Source organism: Leopardus geoffroyi, chromosome B2 (assembly GCF_018350155.1).
Source record: "Leopardus geoffroyi isolate Oge1 chromosome B2, O.geoffroyi_Oge1_pat1.0, whole genome shotgun sequence".
NCBI lineage: Eukaryota > Metazoa > Chordata > Mammalia > Carnivora > Felidae > Leopardus > Leopardus geoffroyi.
Genome location: NC_059332.1, coordinates 5235228 through 5254768, shown reverse-complemented (window position 1 = coordinate 5254768; position 19541 = coordinate 5235228). Strand labels below are relative to the sequence as shown.

The 19541-nt window shown below is 43.2% G+C and overlaps 1 protein-coding gene across 1 annotated transcript in view; it reads right to left on the bottom strand.

The window, feature by feature from the left end:
* Positions 1–19541, bottom strand: part of KIAA0319 (KIAA0319 ortholog) — a 62349-nt gene that overhangs the window by 15259 nt on the left and 27549 nt on the right. Inside the window, 4 exon segments of the mRNA XM_045500411.1 lie at positions 1439–1587; positions 2246–2378; positions 4446–4569; positions 7275–7503. Coding sequence (XP_045356367.1) covers positions 1439–1587; positions 2246–2378; positions 4446–4569; positions 7275–7503 — 635 coding nt within the window.

The following is a 19541-nucleotide window of genomic DNA, read 5'->3' as shown; positions in this document are numbered from 1 at the left end:
GGAGAACAAACTGGGGGTTGCTGGAGGGCTGGGGGGTGTTGAGGGGATGGGTTAAATGGCTGATGGGCATTAAGGAGGGCACTTCCTAGGATGAGCACTGGGTGTCATTGTAAAGATGAATCACTGGGTTCTGCTCCTGAAACCAAGACTACACTGTATGTTAACTAACTTGAATTCAAATAAAAAAAGAAGATACTGCAACCAAAGTAAAAGAAAGTATGAACTGATAGATGACATAAGATGAGCAAACTGATGATGGCTGTTGAAGCTGGGTGATGGGACATAATCATCCACTGAGGCTATTTTCTCTACTTACATATATGGTTGAAAATGTCCACAATAAAACATTTGAAAAAATCCATATCTACATCACTTTGCTGATAAAACTGCTTCAGCATCTTCCCCGCCGATGGCAGATACGTCCCAGCTTCCTCAGGACGCGTGACGCACACCAACCTTCATGGGTTGAGGCAGATGCTCAGCCACTCCCCAGGGCACCCAGGCCTGGCTGGTCTACAGTTCTGGATGTTTCCTAAGCACCATGCTCTTTTACGTCTCTGTACTTCCACAGAGCATAATTGTCTGTCCTATCATCCATTCATCCATCCATCTATCCATTCATCAATCCATTAATACATTCATCCATCCATCTATCCACTCATCCATCTATCCATCCATTCATCCATCCATGTATCCACTCATGCATCCATCCAACCATCCATCCATCCATCCATCCATCCATCCATCCATCCATCCATCCATCCACTCATCCATCCATCCAACCATCCATCCAGCCATTCGTCCATCCATTCATCCATCCATCCATCTATCCACCTATCCATCCATTCGTCCATCTATCCATCCATCCATCCATCCATCCATCCATCCATCCATCCATCCACCCACCCACCCCCCTATCCATACATCCATCCATCCATCCATCCCAGTACCCAGCACTTGCAATTTTCCCTGAGCCACGGAGGACACAGAAGTGTCTCGACAAAGGTCCTCGAGCAGCTCACAGCCACAGGACAGGACAGGACAGGACAGGACAAACAGACGAGTCCCTGAAGCAGAACAGCACAGGACTGGACCACAGATCTAGAAACCACACGGAATGTGAAAGCACCTCTGCTGGTAGGTTCCCGGGCAGAGAGAGAAAGCAGAATGCTGCCACGTGGACACGGTCGTTCACCACCAGTAGTGACAGGAGACTGGCCCCTGGAGAAGAGACACTCGACAAACAAAAGGAGACTCTGTTTCTCTGCAGAGGGAGACGAGGAAACAGCTAACACGGATGGACGGAAGAAGAATGAGCTCAGTATCCACTGGGAACAAAGAAGCACCACCATTTCCAAATAATCACGGCCTGGTTAGGGTCTCGTGAGACTGAAAAGCAGCAATGGTCCCCCTGCCCTACCGCTGAGCTGGGACTCACCCTTCCTCACGGCCACAGTGAGTATGCTGGCGCTGCTCAGCCCCCGCCGGCCTGTCACCGTCAGGCGGAAGCAGTGCATGCCCACCGGAAGCCCGCTCACGGTGGCGACAGCCTTGTCACTATTCCCCATCTCCACCGCCGCTTGGCCTCTGTAAAGCAGAGGCGGGAACAACAAAGGCAGAGGTATTCTGACTGCGGCAGGAGGGACATCTGTGTCCTAACACAAGTCCCCCTTTACGGCCAAAACATATGCCGTCTACGGAAGTCTACAGTAACTTTTTATCCACCTAAATTCTCTAGTTCAGCATATGGGTCATGAGGCAATGCCTATTTTAGACTAAGCCTGGGATTCCTTTGGGAATAGTTATTATTTACTTCTTAAGAGCAGATTCAGGATCCCAGGAGTTTGAGCATGCAAACCACAAAGACTGTCACATGACACAGGACCCCCTTAAGCTCTTTATCTCTTTGGTCTACAGATGGTTTAAACGAGTGTAGACGGGGGGCCTCGTGAGGGCCTCACACAGGTCCTCCCCACACCTCTCCCGTCCTGAAGCTCAAACCACGGCAAGATGGCCCTTCCGCCTGGCATGGCTCCACTTCCCCCCCAAAGCCAGCCAGCATCTATCGTGTCCGTCCACACTATTGTGTCTACTCTTCGGCAGCCGTGCTCGGACACTTCCAGAAAGGGGCTGAAATCCCAAGTCCCCGGAATGCTCAAGCTGACTGTTTAATGTGGAGACAGGACAATGCTGGCCCAGCGCCAGGGTGTGAACCCCGCCTGCAGCTCAGTGACAGAGGGACTACCTGACGGGCTCCCGGTGGTAAAGGGCGATGCCCTGGTCGTCTCTGCTTCTGCTGCCGTCCAGAGTGGTGCTCCCCACCGGGAAGACCAGCTCCTTGTCCGGGCCGGCCATGGCCACTGGGGGCCTGTTGATTTCTAGAATTAGAGAAATGCTATGAAAAACGGTGATCTCTTTGCATTAATCTGCAGTCCCCTGATTTTTTAAATGTTTATTTATTTTGAGAGAGGGAAAGAGAGAGCGTGCGCGCATGAGTGGGTGAGGGGCAGAGAGAGGGGGAGTCCCAAGCAGGCTCCACGCTCAGCACAGAGCCTTACGACAGGGTTCGATCTCACCAGGAGACCATGACCTGAGCCGAAACCGAGTTGGACACGTAACCGACTGAGCCACCCAGGCACCCCTGATTTCTTGATTTAAGCCAATTACTCATGTCTGGATCAGGCAGTGTCCTGAAGGAACCCTGGGGGGGACCACTGCAGGCCTGTGGCTGAGCCAGGACTACACCGTTCCGAGGGGGAGACCAGGGGTCCAGACAGCAGGTTTGGTTCTTTAAAAGACCTCAACAGTCATGGAGACAAGAGAGAAGGAAAAAGAACAAGGATGGGAAGCTAGAGGGAAGAAGGACTGGGGACAGAGTGGGGGAGGCAGGCAGGAAGGAACTGGATGGAAGTTAGTTGACATCTATGTGAACACGCCTGCTTTGTCAGGCAGGACTGACCCCCCGCCCCTTTGTCTTTGTAGCCCCGGGCCTATCACAGTGCCGGCTAAGTGATAAATGCTCAAAACATTTTGGTTACACGTTGAACAAAAGGAAAAGACATAAGGGGCACCTGGCTGGCTCAGTCTGTACAGCACACAACTCTTGAGCTCAGGATTCTAAGTTCAAGCCCCACAATGGATGTAGAGATTGCTAAAAAAAAAAAAATCTTAAAAAAAAAAAAAAAAGATTAAAAAAAATAAAAGGTATAAAGTACCACTGATACTGATATTGAAATAAATAGATTTTCTCTTAAAAAAAAAAAGTCAAGTAGTCAAAAACTTTAGTAGCAGTTACCCAATATCTCGACCATGTCCCACCCTCACTGTCCTACTCAGTAAAGTTCAGTGGTCCAGGGGCCTCTCTTGCCCTTAGGATAAAACACGTATGTGAACATCCATTTGCAAAGCCCTTGACGGTGGGCCCCTGCCTCCCCACTCCAGATCATCTGCAGGCATCCTAACCCCTGCCCCTCACACGCCCACATCCTCACTGCTTTCTCTTGTTCCACTACATTCTTCTTAATTCTTTGGACTACCAGACTCTCTTTCATCCCATGGACTTTCTCCATACTGTTTCCTCTGCCTAAAAAACTCTTCCTCTTGCCCTTCTCTCCCCAAATTCACCTGGCCAGATACAACCCAGAGCTCACGTAAGACTCTGCAGATGCCTCAAGCCCAGATAGGTGTGTTTTCCCTGGGCTCCAGAAGGACCGTGTCCATCCGCTAGAAATGCACTGATCATGAGGTTTTCACCCATAAGCCGCGGGAGGACAGAGCCCAAATCTATCTTGTTTAATGCCACATCCCCAGCATCTAACCCATAGCACCTACTATGTATTAACAGAAAAAATAAAATAAAATAAAATAAAAATAATAAAATATAACAAAACAATAAAATGCATTGTCTACAAATTGAGTATATTTTCAGTTGCCAGGACACTGGACAGTTTACAGGGACCAGCAGCATCTTCTAGAAAAGTTTGAAAGCCAAGACCATTGGCAAGCAAAAACCCAACTACCCTTAGGTTATTTAAATGTGTAGGAAGGCAGAGTCCTGGATTTCCATGAGACCATTACAGGATTGTGAGGTGACCTGGGGTCAATTCTCCAACATCTGGATACAAGCCATGTGAGTATCAGGCCACACATCACAATCAGCTTCTGCAGCAGAGTGGAACACGTGTGGGCGTGTCCACCTGGCAGGTGGAGCCCTCGAATGGCCCCGAGGATGTCCATCTGGTCCTTCACACCATGGTGTAGACGCACATTCAACACAAGATTCAGAACCACAATGGAAAACTGGCTTTATATTAACATTTAGCTCTTCCAGCCAATCTAAAAGATTTAGAGAATTTGCCACCAAATTTGGCTTGTCTGAAGCAAGAGGCCCAGGTGTCATTTCTGCCTTAATCTCTGGGGCCAAATCCCTTTCCCATCCCACCTACCAGGCTGGACAGTCACAGTGACCACAGCAGTGGACTGCTGTCTTGAAGAATCTCTCACCATCAGCTGGAGCGTATAGTTTCCTTCCTGCATTTCAGACAAATGAAGGTATGGTGTCTCGATGCCCTGATACCAAAGAGACAAGAAAAAAGGAAAGAAAAAAAGTAATTTTAAGAAGTAGTATGACATAATGAAAAATGAGTAATGTTGTTAAATATGGAGATCCTGCTGGAAAAAGAAATGTGTGTGCCCCAAGAAAATGCAATCTAAAGTTCACTGTGTATCCTCATGTGCTTCTTGAAGAAGTATAAATTAATATAGCCTTTTTGGAAGCCAATCTGGCAACATCCGTTCGCATGGCAAACGAGCATGCTCTTTAACCAGCAATCGCACTTCTTTCTGCCTCCACCAGAGAGAGCCCACGTGCACAAGGAGGCTCACCCCGGACCCTGAGGAAGCATGGGCTCTGATAACAAAAACTGGAAACACTCTCAATGTTCATCAGTGGGGAGGGGCCAGACCCGCCACGATACATGAAACAATGCTCGTTTAAAAGAGATTAATTTAGGGGCACCTGGGTGGCCCAGCTGGTAAGCGTTCGACTTCAGCTCAGGGCATGATCTCACGGTTCGTGGGTTCGAGCCCCATGTTGGGTTCTGTGCTGACAGCTCAGAGCCTGGAGCCTGCTTTGGATTCTGTGTCTTCCTCTCTCTCTGCCCCTCCCCCACTCACGCTCTGTCTCTCTCTCTCTCAAAAATGAACAAACATTAAGGTAGATTTATAATGAAATGGAAAGATGTCAAAGACATACATCATCAAGCAAAGACAGAAAGTTGTGGAACAACGCATATAGTGTGCCAGATACTGTTACGTGTCCGTATACATACACACGCAAGGATTCTGGAAGGACACACATTAAACTGACCAAAGTAATTTATCTCCAATAAGGGGACTGGGGCGGGATACGGGTTGTATTTGCACTTTATCAGAAGTTCACTTTTTTTTAACCATAAGAAGCAATTCATGTATTACTCTTATACCTAAAAATAATTTTTTAAAATTCTAAAACAAAACTTTTTGATATTTTTTTTCCATTGAGTATATCATAACTACACTTGTCTCCAAGTTAATAACCTTTCATTTTGTTGCTGTTTTGTTGTTGTTGGTAACATTTCCAATTATTGCTTAGGTCTGAAGTTCATGGCAACAAAGAAAGGATTTTTAATCTTAAATCCTCTTATACTTCACTTACTTTTATAGATCCCAAGATCGTCCAAAGATAAATACATCTGCATGTATTTGTTAAAGGTTTTAATGGAAAATTGAAAAAAAGATGATAGAAAACCAACTGTGTTGGCACAAGGGGAACTTGTGAAATTTGAAATATATACTTTTAAGAACTTAAAAAAAACACTGAGGTTTTTTTCCAGTTTTTGTTATCGGCTTTTCTTTTTTAATTTTTATTTTTGAGAGAGAGTGAATGGGGAAGAGGGGCAGAGAGACAGGGAGACACAATGCGAGTTGTCAGCACAGAGCCCGACATGGGGCTCAAACCCACAAACCGCGAGATCATGACCTGAGCTGAAGTCAAACACTTCACCAACTGAGCCACCCAGGTGCCCCTAAGTTATCTCTTTTAAACTAGCATTGTATAATGTATCATGGTGGGTCTGGCCACTCCCCACTGATGAACACGGAGACTGTTTCCAGTTTTTGTTACAGCTTTTCCCTACTTTTTAAAAAAAAATTTTTTTTAATGTTTATTTTTGAAAGAGAGAGACAGAGTGTGAAGAGGGGGAGGGGCAGAGAGAGGGAGACACAGAATCCGAAGCAGGCTCCAGGCTCTGAGCTGTCAGCATAGAGCCCAACGTGGGGCTCGAACCCACAAACTGCAAGATCATGACCGGAGCCGAAGTCAGAAGCTTAACCGACTGAGCCACCCAGGCTCCCCTCCCTACTTTTGACTAAATAAAGTGAAGCATTTTTCTCTGAAAAGCTTTACAAAAGTGTAATTTCCTAGTCCTCACTTCAAAATTACTACAGTTACATGAAGGCTTATGTACCCAGTACAGGGAATGTTGTGGCAGACGGGAACTGGGCAGACCGACATGTGTCACCTGGCGCCCACAGAGCCACCCCATCGGAGTGCTCCGTGGGCTTCCCCATCCGGAGCAAAGCTGCGGCAGGCTGCCTTGCATGACGTTTCCACGAATGTAAGAGTCTGGTTTACAGTCGTCTTTGTGATTTTCCAGTTAATAAAAAGTTCACCTCTTTTAACATCTTAATCTGTCAACCACTGGACAATAACCTTGTTACTGCAGATAAGGAAAAAATTCCTGATAATAAAGTTTATATTGGATTATTTCTAAAGTTTCTCCCAATACTAAAATAAAATAGTATTTCCGTAGCAAATGCTGGGTCAGACTTTCTCCAAACTAGCCTCAAGATCAAGCTGTCAACATGGGACCCACTTAGTTGCTATTCCGGGCTTATAGAGAACGCATGAGGGGAAAGGACGTAAATTTTGAAGATTTGTGAATTCCGGGGCTCTTCCAATAGTTGTAATCTATCAGATAATCTTGTAAAACATATTTTTTAGATATAACTGCCCCCCACACACATAGCAATACTTTAGGTAGGTAGGTAAGTAAATGTGTGAAGAGATAAACAGATGGACAGATGTACCGATGGATGGATGGATGAGCAGACAGATGGATAGCTGCATGGGTGGGTGGATGGGTAGACTGATGGACGGATGGGTACACGGTTGGGAGGGCAGGTAGGTGGACGGATAGACAAGTTAAAGTCTGAAGGCAGGCTAGAGAACTTGCCTGCATGGCCACCTCTTTGCTCTCAGTCCCAGGACCCAGGGACCACTCATAGAGGACAATATGATGATCATCACTGTTCCAATTTCCATTCAAACAGATGGAGTTTTGGGGCAAAGTTATGGTCTGATTTGGTCGTGCGTTAGCAACCGGCGGATGGTCCACAGCACTGCTGACCATGAGGACTGCAGTTGTGGAGTCAGTGGCTCCACCCGAGTCTGTAACAGTCAATCTACAAAAAGAAGAGGAGGCCATCAATGCTGCAGGAAGATGCCAAGTCTGAGAGCAAATGGCCAATTTAGTCGGCTTATGGCACCTTTCTCAGAACAACTCAGAACGGGTATAAACAGGAATTTGAGGACGAAGCTGAGAAAAGAACAGAGACTTGAGGATTTCTTTTTATTTGTTGCTGTCCATTCACTTTATTTTTAGCTAATAATCTAGTCACATGATGGAGTTTTATCTTATATGGGTTTTGAGATGCTAGATGAAAAAATCTTCCTCAGCCAACACAGGAGCCTCTCTCTCATACCTGAGACTAAGAATGTTTCGGGTTTAGGTCCCACCTTCAGGTCTGGCCGTGTAGAGACAGTAGATCGCTCATCAATTTTCATCTACAAAGCTTTTGAATTTTTTTCTTCTTTTATAGAGGACTTAATATAATTATGTTTTCAGGACACTCCTTTCAGGCAATTTAAGGATCAAGCACTTTTAAGTAAAAATGGATGCTAGACCTACACAAGCCAACAACAGAGAGAAGTGTACTGACCCTCATGCGGTAAACTCGCTCCTGATGTGGTCATGGATTGGGAAATACAGTAACTTCATCCTTTCGGGGTAAAGATGTCAGTTCTGAACAGCAATGAGTGCGATTTAGGTGTTAAGAGGAATCTGACCCTGAAGCCACGGGAAGAACACAAGCCTTGCTTGTAGTAAGGGTGTGTGCGGGGTCCATGTGTACAGGGCTGTGTATTCTGTGCACCCTTTCTCACTATCCCGCAGACTCCATACAACCAAGAGCTGGATGCCGGTTCTGGCTCTGACAGTGAATCAAGTATCCTGAAGTCCTCCCTCCTCAGCCAGGCTGTCAGGACGTGTGCTGGGCCCCTAAGGGAATTTCACCCTAGTAAAATGGGGACAGCAGCAGCAACCTGCCTCAAGCAGACGATGAATTTAATAAGTACAAATCATCCTCAACACCCATGAAATCGATCTGAGGACTGACGGAACAGACCACACAACTAGAGCAAGAGAAGAGGCCACATCGTGGAAGGCAAAAGGTGCAGAGACATGATTTGGGAGAGAAACAATCATGGGTGCTGCGGAGGGGAAGAAGCCCTGATCATGGAGAGGGACAGAGAGAGAGAGAGAGAGAGAGAGAGAGAGAGCGCGTGGCACAAAGGGGATCACACAAGAAAAGCACTCCCCCAAAACCACTGACTGGGAAAATGAGAGGGGCTGATTGCTGGGAGTCTGTACAAGGAGCAGAGCTCAAAGACTGGAGTTCTGGTAGAAGTCCGGGTCGTGGCTGGTGTGGAGCCCAGAGGGCACAGCGGCGCTTCTGTGGGGGAGTGGAGGCCCGGGAGCAGACAGTGCAGTCTGAGGGTCGTGCTGGGACAGACAGGTCCCCTTCTTGGAGTGCATTTGGGAGAGGCAGCAATGCCTCTCCGGGGCCAAAGAGCCCTCGGGCTCCACTGGGCCGCCCAGTTCATTAGCACAGGTGCAGAGACACCTGCTGAGGGCAGCTAACCTGGAGGCCAGCTTCTTGCCGAGCTTTCCCCTAAACTCTAAGTGCCTGTGCGTTTATGTGACTGACCTTCTGGGACAAACCAGCACCAGCCCCAGAGCAGACACCCTCACCCAGAGGATCAGCGTGGGTCCCTAAAATTCTGGAACTCAGCTGGTGCACTTGAGATAAAACACACGCCTGCTGGGCAGGCAAGGGGCCCGGACACAGACAGGGTGAAGGCAAGGATCTGAGGGATGCCTGGGACACATGAAGGGAGATTGTTCACCCTTCTGTGGAGGCTTCCTGGACAGTGGCACGTGCAAACTCCCGTCTCTAGCGACAAGGGAGAGGGCAGGTGCCCTTTTTCTCCTGCACCCATCAGCACTGGCAGACCAGGGAGCAGCAGAGCGCCCACAGTGCAGGCGTGACCCACTTACACCAAGCCCTGCCCCGCTGCACTCTGCAGCTGCTTCCGACCCAGGGCTATGGGCCCCTCCCCCAGAAGACCAGCACAAACACCCCCACCTGCACGCACCGAGTCTACTGACCACAGAGCGCTGCAAAGATTCAGCTCTAGTGGAAACTGGGTCTAGCTGCTTTAAGTAAGCAGACCAAAGTACACATACTTAAAACTCACCACACTCTGGCCAAGGGCAAAACACTGCCCATGGCAGGCAAAGAGAAACTCTGCAGAGGACTGACCTGAGGGAAGGAGCAGCCAAAACACAACAGCAGAGTGCACACAGCATACACCAGACACAACTCCTGAAGCACCAAGCTCTGGACAGTATATGACCTCTTCTTATAGCCATTACTCTCAAGAGGAGAAAACATAACAGGCTTTCCTAACACACAGACGACAGAGACTTAGACAAAGTGCCAAGATGGAGGAATTCATCCTAAAAGAAAGAACAAGAAAACGTCACCGCCAGGGACCTAATTGAAACATATATAAGTAATATGCCTGATTCAGAATTTAAAACAATAAACATAAGGATACTAGCTGGGTTTGAGACAAGCAAAGAAAACACCAGGGACCCCCTTACTACAGATAAAAGATGTAAAAACTAGTCAGACTAAAATAAAAAATGCAATAACTGAGATGCAAAACCAACTGGATGCAATGACCACAAAGAGGGCAGAATCAGAGGAACAAATAAGTGATATAGAAGATAAAATTATGGAAAATAATGAAGCTGAAAAGAGAAAGAAAAATCTTAAATCACGAAAGTAGACTTACAGAACTCATTGACTCCATAATATTAACATTCATTATCATAGGATTCCCAGAAGAAGAAGAGAGGGTAAAAGATGCAGAAGGTTTATTTGAGCAAATAAGGGCTGAAAACTTCCTAATCTGGGGGAGGAAACAGATATCCAAATCCAGGAGGCACAGAGGACTCCCATCAAAATCAACAAAAGCAGGCCAACACTTGCAAAACACAGAGATAAGGAAAGAATCCTAAAACCAGCAAGGGAAAAGAAATTCCTAATCTACAAGGGAAGAAAAATGCGGTTAGCAGCAGATCTCTCCAAAGAAACTTGGCAGGCAGAAGGGAGTGGCATGATATATTCAAAGTGCTAAAGGGGAAAAGTATGTAGCCAAGAACGCTCTATCCACCAAGGCTGCCATTCAGAATAGAAGAGAGAGAGTTTCCTGGACAAACAAAAACTAAAGGAGTTCATGACCACTAACCCAGTCCTGATGAAATATAATTGAGGACTCTCTGAGCAGGAAAGAAAAACCAAAAATAACAGAGAAAATCCTCGGAAATGACTTTACAGGCAATATGCTAGCACTAAATTCGTAACTGTCAATAATCACTCTGAATGTAAATGGTCTATATGCTCCAATCAAAAGACATAGGGTATCAGAATGTATAAAAAACAAGACTCATCTGTATGAGGCCAACAAGAGACTCATTTTAGACCTAAAGTCACCTACAGATTGAAAGTGTGGGATGGCGAAACATTTATGCTAATGGATGTCAAAAGAAAGCCAGAGTAGTTGTGCTTATATCAGACAAACTATATTTTAAATCAAAGGCTGTAACAAGAGAGGAGAAGGGCACTATATCATAATAAAAGGGTTTGTCCAACAAGATCTTACAATTGTGAATATTTATGTGTCCAACGTGAAGGCCCCATATATATAAATCAATTAATAACAAACATAAAGAAGCTCATTGTTAATACTATAGTAATAATAGGAGACTTTAATACCTAACTTAAAACAATGGACAGATCATCTAAGCAAAAAAACAACAAGGAAACAATGACTTTCAATGACACATTGGACCAGATGGGCTTAATAGGCATATTCAGAACATTTCATCCTAAAGCAGTAGAACACACATTCTTTCCAAATGTACCTGGCACATTCTACAGAATAGATCACATACTGGGTCACAAATCAGCCCTCAACAAATAAAACAAGATGGAGAACATACCATGCATATTTTCCAACTACAACACTATGAAACATGAAGTCAAACACAAGAAAAAATTTGGAAAGACAACAAATACATGGAGGTTAAAGAACATCCTACTTAAGAATGAATGGGTTGGGGCGCCTGGGTGGCGCAGTCGGTTAAGCGTCCGACTTCAGCCAGGTCACGATCTCGCGGTCTGTGAGTTCGAGCCCCGCGTCAGGCTCTGGGCTGATGGCTCAGAGCCTGGAGCCTGTTTCCGATTCTGTGTCTCCCTCTCTCTCTGCCCCTCCCCCGTTCATGCTCTGTCTCTCTCTGTCCCAAAAATAAATAAATGTTGAAAAAAAAAAAAAGAATGAATGGGTTAATGAGGAAATTAAAGAATAAAAAAATACATGGAAGTGGGGGAGGGGCCAAGATGGCAGAACACCATGGAAGTTTTTTTTTGCATCTCTCATCCCTGCAATACAGCCAGATCAACACTAAACCATCCTGCACACCTAGAATACTGATTTGAGGTATAACACAACACTGCACAACCTGAACCAGCAGGTACATGGCACGGAGAGGTGACTGGGGGAGAAAGCCGCAGAGGGCAGGGAGCTGTTTTTGCTTGCAGAGAGAGGACAGGGCCAGGGGCAGAGTACGGAAAGCATCCCTCACGCCTCAAAGCAGCTCGAGAGATAAGAAGAGTATGCAAGGGACTGAACAAAAGAGGGAGGTACTGCCTTGGCAACATGACAGCTTGATCATGGACAGTGTAAAAGCAGGGTGTGGACAGAATCCAGGGACAAAGGAGGGGTGCACAATTGCTGATCGGGGAGAGCACAGAGTTCTGATACTAGAGACTGGGTAGCTGGGTGACACCATTTTCACCCTTCCTGCACATGTGCATACACACCTACAGGTGCCACAACAATCCACCCCAGTAAGCTAAGCAGCACCATCTAGAGAGAAACGGAGCCGTAACACTAAGCCCTGCCCAACTGGGACAACCTTGCTCTTCAGGAATACCACAAGTCTCTCTGACTGCTTACTTTACGGACTATAAAGTGCTTCCTACTTCCACTTTTAGGGGAAACCGATGTAATTTCAATCATACCTCAGTCTGTTTACTGGTCCATCTATTCAATTTTTTTTCCTTTTTTTCTTATAATTGGATACAGAAACAGAAAAAATTTATTTTTATTTTCCATTTGTATTAAAAATATTTTTCTTTAGTTTTTTTACTGTATTTTTTTACTGTTTTATAAGTTTTTCAAATTCTATTTTTTACTTCCATCATTTCATTTTGTTCTCGTTGTATTTTTTTCAAAGTTTCAAACATTTTCCTTTTTTTTTCTTATCTTTCGCTTTTTACTCTAATCTATCAAGCTCCTTTCAACAATCACACCAGAACACACCTAAGATCTAGCATCCTTTATTCTTTTTGTGTTTTTAATTTTTTAATTTTAATTTTTTTTACCTTATTAATTCCTTTTCTTCCTTCAAAATGATGAAATGAAGGAATTCACCCCAAAAGAAAGAACAGGAAGAAATGACAGCCAAGGACTTAACACAGATACAAGCAAGATGTCTGAACCAGAATTTAGAATCATGATATTAAGAATACTAGCTGGGGTTGAAAACAGTTTAGAATCCCTTTCTATGGAGGTAAAAGCTAGTCAGGATGAAATAAAAAATGTTATAACTGAGCTGCAATCTTGAACAGATGCCACAGCAGCAAGGATGGATGAGTCAGAGCAGAGAATCAGCAATATAGATGACAAACTTAGGGAAAACAATGAAGTAGAAAAAACAAGGGAGACTAAGGCAAAAGAGCACGATTTAAGAAAGAGAGAAATTAGTGACTCATTAAAAAGCAACAGCATCAGAATCAGAGGCGACCCCGAAGATGAAGAGAGAGAAGAAATGGTAGATAGGTTATGTGAGCAAATCACAGCAGAAAACTTTCCTAACCTGGGGAAAGACACAGACATCAAAATCCAGGAAGCACAGAGGACTCCCATTAGATTCAACAAAAACCAACCATCAACAGGGCATATCATAGTCAAATTCACAAAATCCTCAAGCAAGGAAAGAATCATGAAAGCAACAAGGGAAAAAATTCCTTACCCTACAAGGGAAAACAGATCAGGTTTGCAACAGACCTATCCACAGAAACTTGGTAAGCCAGAAAGGAGTGGCAGGATATATTCAATGTGCTGAACTGGAAAAATATGCAGCCAAGAATTCTTTATCCAGCAAGGCTGTCATTCAAAATAGAAGGAGAGATAAAAAGTTTCACAGACAAACAAAAATTAAAGGAGTTCTTGATCACTAAACCAGCCCTGCAAGAAATTTTAAGGGGGACTCTCTGAGAGGAGAAAAGATGGGGGGGGAGGGAGAAAAAAAGGACCAAAAGCAACAAAGACTAGAAAGGAACAGAGAATGCCACCAGAAACTCCAACTCTATAGGCAAAACAATGGCAATAAATTCATATCTTTCAGTACTCACTCTAAACGTCCAAGGACTAAATGTCCCAATCAAAATACATAGGGTAACAGAATGGATAAGAAAACAAGATCCATCTATATACTGTTTACAAGAGACCCACTTAGACCTAAATACACCTTCAGATTGAAAGAAAGGGGATGGAGAACCATCTATCATGCTAACAGTCACTAAAAGAAAGCCGGAGTAGCCATACTTGATATCAGACAATCTAGACTTTAAAATAAAGAGATGAAGAAGGGCATTGTATCATAATTAAGGGGTCTATCCACCAAGAAGATCTAACAATTGTAAACATTTATGCTCCAAATGTGAGAGCATCCAGATGTATAAATCAATTAATCACAAACATAAAGAAACTCATTGATAATACCATAATAGTAGGGGACTTCAACACCCCACTAACAGCAATGGACAGATCATCTAAACACAAAATCAACAAGGAAACAATGGCTCTGAATGACACACTGGACCAGATGAACTTAACAGATATATTCAGAACATTTCATCTTAAAGTAGGGGGAATAAGCTTAGGAATTCCCTGAGCCTGCACTGATGGGTTAACAAGGCATAAAGAATTACAAAGCCATAGCATGCTCACATCCAAGCTTGCATAAACAAGATTAGGGCACAGGATAGAGCGGAGGGGGGCAAAGGCCCCCAGAATAGGGTAGGGGGGGCCAAAGCCCCAAGGATGGGGGGGCAAGGCCCCCAGAATAGAGAGGGGGGAAAACACCCCCATACAAATGTATATGAATTGTAAATTTATATATTTATTTATAAATAACTTTATAAATGCTTATAAATGTATAAGCAAGATTAGGTATTCAGGGCAAAAGCACCCCCTAATTTAGTGCTATAGCAGAAAGCTGCTTTCATAGGAAGGAAGGACCAAATCAGGTAAATAGGGCTATAAACCACTGCAGGTGAAGCTGCCCAGATGGGAGCTGATTAGTAAAAGAAAAGGTGCTTTGTTAACCCTGAGGTTACTTGCTCTATCTGTCTCATCCCCTAAGCTAGCTAAGACAAACAGACATGGCACCTCCTGTCTGTCATTAACAACCATCTGCCCATCTGCCCAGCACCAGGATTTTTTTTTATATTGACCCAAACCCCAAACACTGTATATCCTCAAAACCCCTTTTCCCTCATACCGTTGAGTTAATGTTCAAAGATTCATTGTCTGTTTGTGCAGGCCCATCACGTTTGTAAGCATTCTGATCTTAATAAACATGGAGCAAGGACCCTTATTCAGGGCTCTTGTCTTTTCCCGGACATTAGCCATCTCTCGGTTTCAATCTCACATCCACTCTCTTGCTGGACAAGAAAGAATGTTAGACTAAGAGTCTATGACACTAAAGCAGCAGAATACACATTCTTCTCCAGTGTACACGGGATGTTCTCCAGAATAGATCACATACTAGGACACAAATCAGCGCTCAACAAGTACAAAAAGATCCAGATCATGCCGTGCATATTTTCAGACCACAGTGCTGTGCAACTCGAAATCAAAAACAAGAAAAAAATGCAGAAAGATAACAAATATTTGGAGACTAAAGAACATCCTACTAAGGAATGAATGGGCTGACCAAAAAGTTAGAGAGGAAATTAAAAAGTACATAGAAGCCAATGAAAATGGTAACACCACAGCCCAAAACCTCTGGGACACAGCAAAGGCTGTCATAAGAGGAAAGTATATAGCAATCCAGGCCTTCCTAAAGAAGGAAGAAAGGTCACAGATACACAACCTAACCTTACACCTTAAAGAGCTGGAAAAAGAAGAGCAAATAAAACCCCAAAACAGCAGAAGACAGGAAATAATAAAGATTAGAGCAGAAATCATTGCTATTGAGAGCAATAAAACAGTGGAACAGATCAATGAAACCAGAAGCTAGTTCTTTGAAAAAACTCATAAAACTGATAAACTCCTAGCCGGTTTGATCAAGAAGAAAAAGGAAAGGACTCAAATAAATAAAATCAAGAATGAAAGAGGACAGATCACAACAAACACAGCAGAAATACAAATAATAGTAAGAGAATATTATGCGCACTTATATGCCCAAAAAATGGGCAATCTGGAAGAAATGGACAAATTCCTAGAAATATATATACCAAAACTGAAACAGGAAGAAATAGAAAATTTGAACAGACCCATTACAAGTAAAGAAATCGAATTAGTAATAAAAAATCTCCCAAATAACAAGAGTCCAGGGCTGGATGGCTTTCCAGGGGAATTCTACCAAACATTTAAAGAAGAGTTAACACCTATTCTCTTGAAGCTGTTCCAAAAAATAGAAATGGAAGGAAAACTTCCAAACTCATTCTATGAAGCCAGCATTACCTTGATTCCAAAACCAGACAAAGACCCCACTAAAAAGGAGAACTATAGACCAATTTCCCTGATAAACATGGACGCAAAACTCCTCAACAAAATACTAGCCAACCAGATCCAACAATACATTAAAAAAATTATTCACCATGACCAAGTGGGATTTATACCTGGGATGCAGGGCTGGTTCAATATCCACAAAACAATCAATGTGATACATCACCTCAATAAAAGAAAGGACAAGAACCACATGATTCTCTCAACAGATGCAGAGAAAGTATTTGACAAAATACAGCATCCTTTCTTCAAAAAAACCCTCAAGAAAGTAGGGATAGAAGGATCACCTCAAGACCGTAAATGCCATATATGAAACACCCAACGCTAACATCATCCTCAATGGGGAAAAACTGAGAGCTTCCTCCCTAAGGTCAGGAACAAGACAGGGATGTCCACTCTCACCACTGTTATTCAACATAGTATTGTCAGTCTTAGCTTCAGCAAACAGACAACACAAAGACATCAAAGGCATCCAAACTGGCCAGGAGGAGGCCAAACTTTCACTCTTTGCAGCTGACATGACACTCTGTATGGAAAACCCAAGATTCCACCAAAAACTTGCTAGAACTGATCCATGAATGCAGCAAAGTTGAAGGATATAAAAATCAATGCACAGAAATTGGTTGCATTCCTATACACCAATAATGAAGCAACAGAAAGAGAAATCAAGGAATCGATCCCATTTCCAACTGCACCAAAAACCATAATAAAATACCTAGGAATAAATCTAACCAAACAGGTGAAAAATCTGTACACTGAAAACTATAGAAGCTTATGAAAGAAATTGAAGAAGACACAAAAAAATGGAAAAAGATTTCATGCTCCTGGATAGGAAGAACAAATATTGTTAAAATGTCAATACTACCCAAAGCAATCTACATATTCAAGGCAATCCCTATCAAAATAACACCAGCATTCTATACAGAGCTAGAGCAAGCAATCCTAAAATTCATATGGAACCACAAAATGCCCTGAATAGCCAAAGTAATTTTGAAGAGGAAAACCAAAGCTGGAGGCATCACAATCCCAGACTTCAGGCAGTATTACAAAGCTGTAATCATCAAGACAGTATGGTACTGGCACAAAAACAGACACTGAGATCAATGGAACAGAACAGAGAACCCAGAAATGGACCCACAGACATATGGCCAACTAATCTTTGACAAAGCAGGACAGAATATCCAATGGAATAAAGACAGTCCTTTCAGCAAGTGGTGCTGGGAAAACTGGACAGCAACATGCAGAAGAATGAACCTGGACCACTTTCTTACACCAGACACAAAAATAAACTCGAAATGGATGAAAGACCTAAACGTAAGGCAGGAAGCCATCAAAATACTAGAGGGGAAAGCAGGCAAAAACCTCTCTGACTTCGGCCGCAGCAATTTCTTACTCAACACGTCTCTGGGAAACAAAAGCAAAAATGAACTATCATGACCTCATCAAAATAAAAACCTTCTGCACAGTGAAGCAAACAATCAGCAAAACTAAAAGGCAACTGACGGAATGGGAGAAGATATTTGCATATGACATATCTGGTAAAGGGTTAGTATCAAAATTTATAAAGAACTTATCAACTCAACACCCCAAAAATAAATAATTCAGTTAAGGAATGGGCAGAAGATGTGAAAAGACATTCGTTAAAGACATACAGATGGCCAACAGACACATGAAAAGATGTTCAACATTATTCATCATCAGGGAAATGCAAATCAAAAGTACAATGAGTTATCACCTAACACCCATAAGAATGGCTAAGATTAACAACACAAGAAACCACACATGTTGGTGAGGATGTGGACAAAGGGGAACCCTCTCATACTGTTCGTGGGAATGCAAACTGGTGCAGCCACTATGGAAAACAGCATGTAGTTTCCTCAAAGAGTAAAACATAGAACTACCCTATGACCCAGCCATTGCGCTACTAGGCATTTACTCAAGGATACAAAAATACAGATTCAATTGAACTCTAATCTTTGTAGCAGCAGTATCAACAACAGCAAACTATGGAGAGAGCACAAACGTCCACCAACTGATGAATGAAGGAAAGGTGGAATATATATACATGATGGAATACTACTCAACCATGAAAAAGAAGGAAACCTCGCCATTTCCAACGTGGATGGAACTACAGTGTTTTATGCTAAGCCATTTAAGTCAGTCAGAGAAAAACAATTATCATGTGTTTCATTCATATGTGAAATTTAAGAAACAAAACAGATGAAGATAAGGGAAGGAAGAGGAAAAAAGAAAGGGAAACAAGCCATAAGAGACTCTTAACGATACAGAACAAACTAAGGGTTGATGGAGGGGGAGGAGGGAATGGGCTAGGTGGGGGATGGGTATTAAAAAGGACACTTGTGATAAGCACTGCGTGTTGTACGTAAGTGTTGAATCACTGAATTCTACTCCTGAAACCAATATTGTGCTCTATGTTAACTGAGTACAATTTAAATAAAAACTTGGAAAAAAAAATGAATCAAAAGTACCTCGTAAAGTGACATTTCACTATACATAAATTTTATCCCAACAAATAAGTGCTAGAGAAAGGCTTTTAATAATAATTTTCCTGAAGTTCCCACAAGGTTTTATATGATGAAGCTCTCCCACAAGTCTACCTTAGTAAAACCCTCAGATACAAGCAAGCAATGATTTGGCAACATATGACAAAGTCCTTAAAAACATACAGGACTCTGACTGGAGATTTTACTTGTACTCCTAAATTTAACTATAAGGATGTTAGCCCAAACACTGAATAATGGGGCCCAATTTTTTTTCTTTCCTTTTTTTCTTCTTTGTCTTTATTTTTTGTGTATTTATTTATTTATTTATTTATTCAATATATGAAATTTATTGTCAAATTGGTTTCCATACAACACCCAGTGCTCATCCCAAAAGGTAATGGGGCCCAATTAATAAAAAACAATGTATCAGCACAGCACCCAACATGACGTTACAGAATATTTACTGACGTGGATAATCATGATACATGGAATCCAAATGCAGACCCACACACGTGTGAGAAATTGACAGAGTTGTGACCTGCAGCCTGGGAAAAGATGTGCCCAACCGGCCAATAAACGGTACTGGGACAACTGGCTGATTATCCATATGGGAAAATTAGACTGGCTCTCACAACAGTATAAAAACTTAGATGTGAAAGATAAAACTTTTAAATTTTCATTAAATATAGGGGCGCCTGGGTGGCTCAGTCAGTTAAGCACCCGACTTC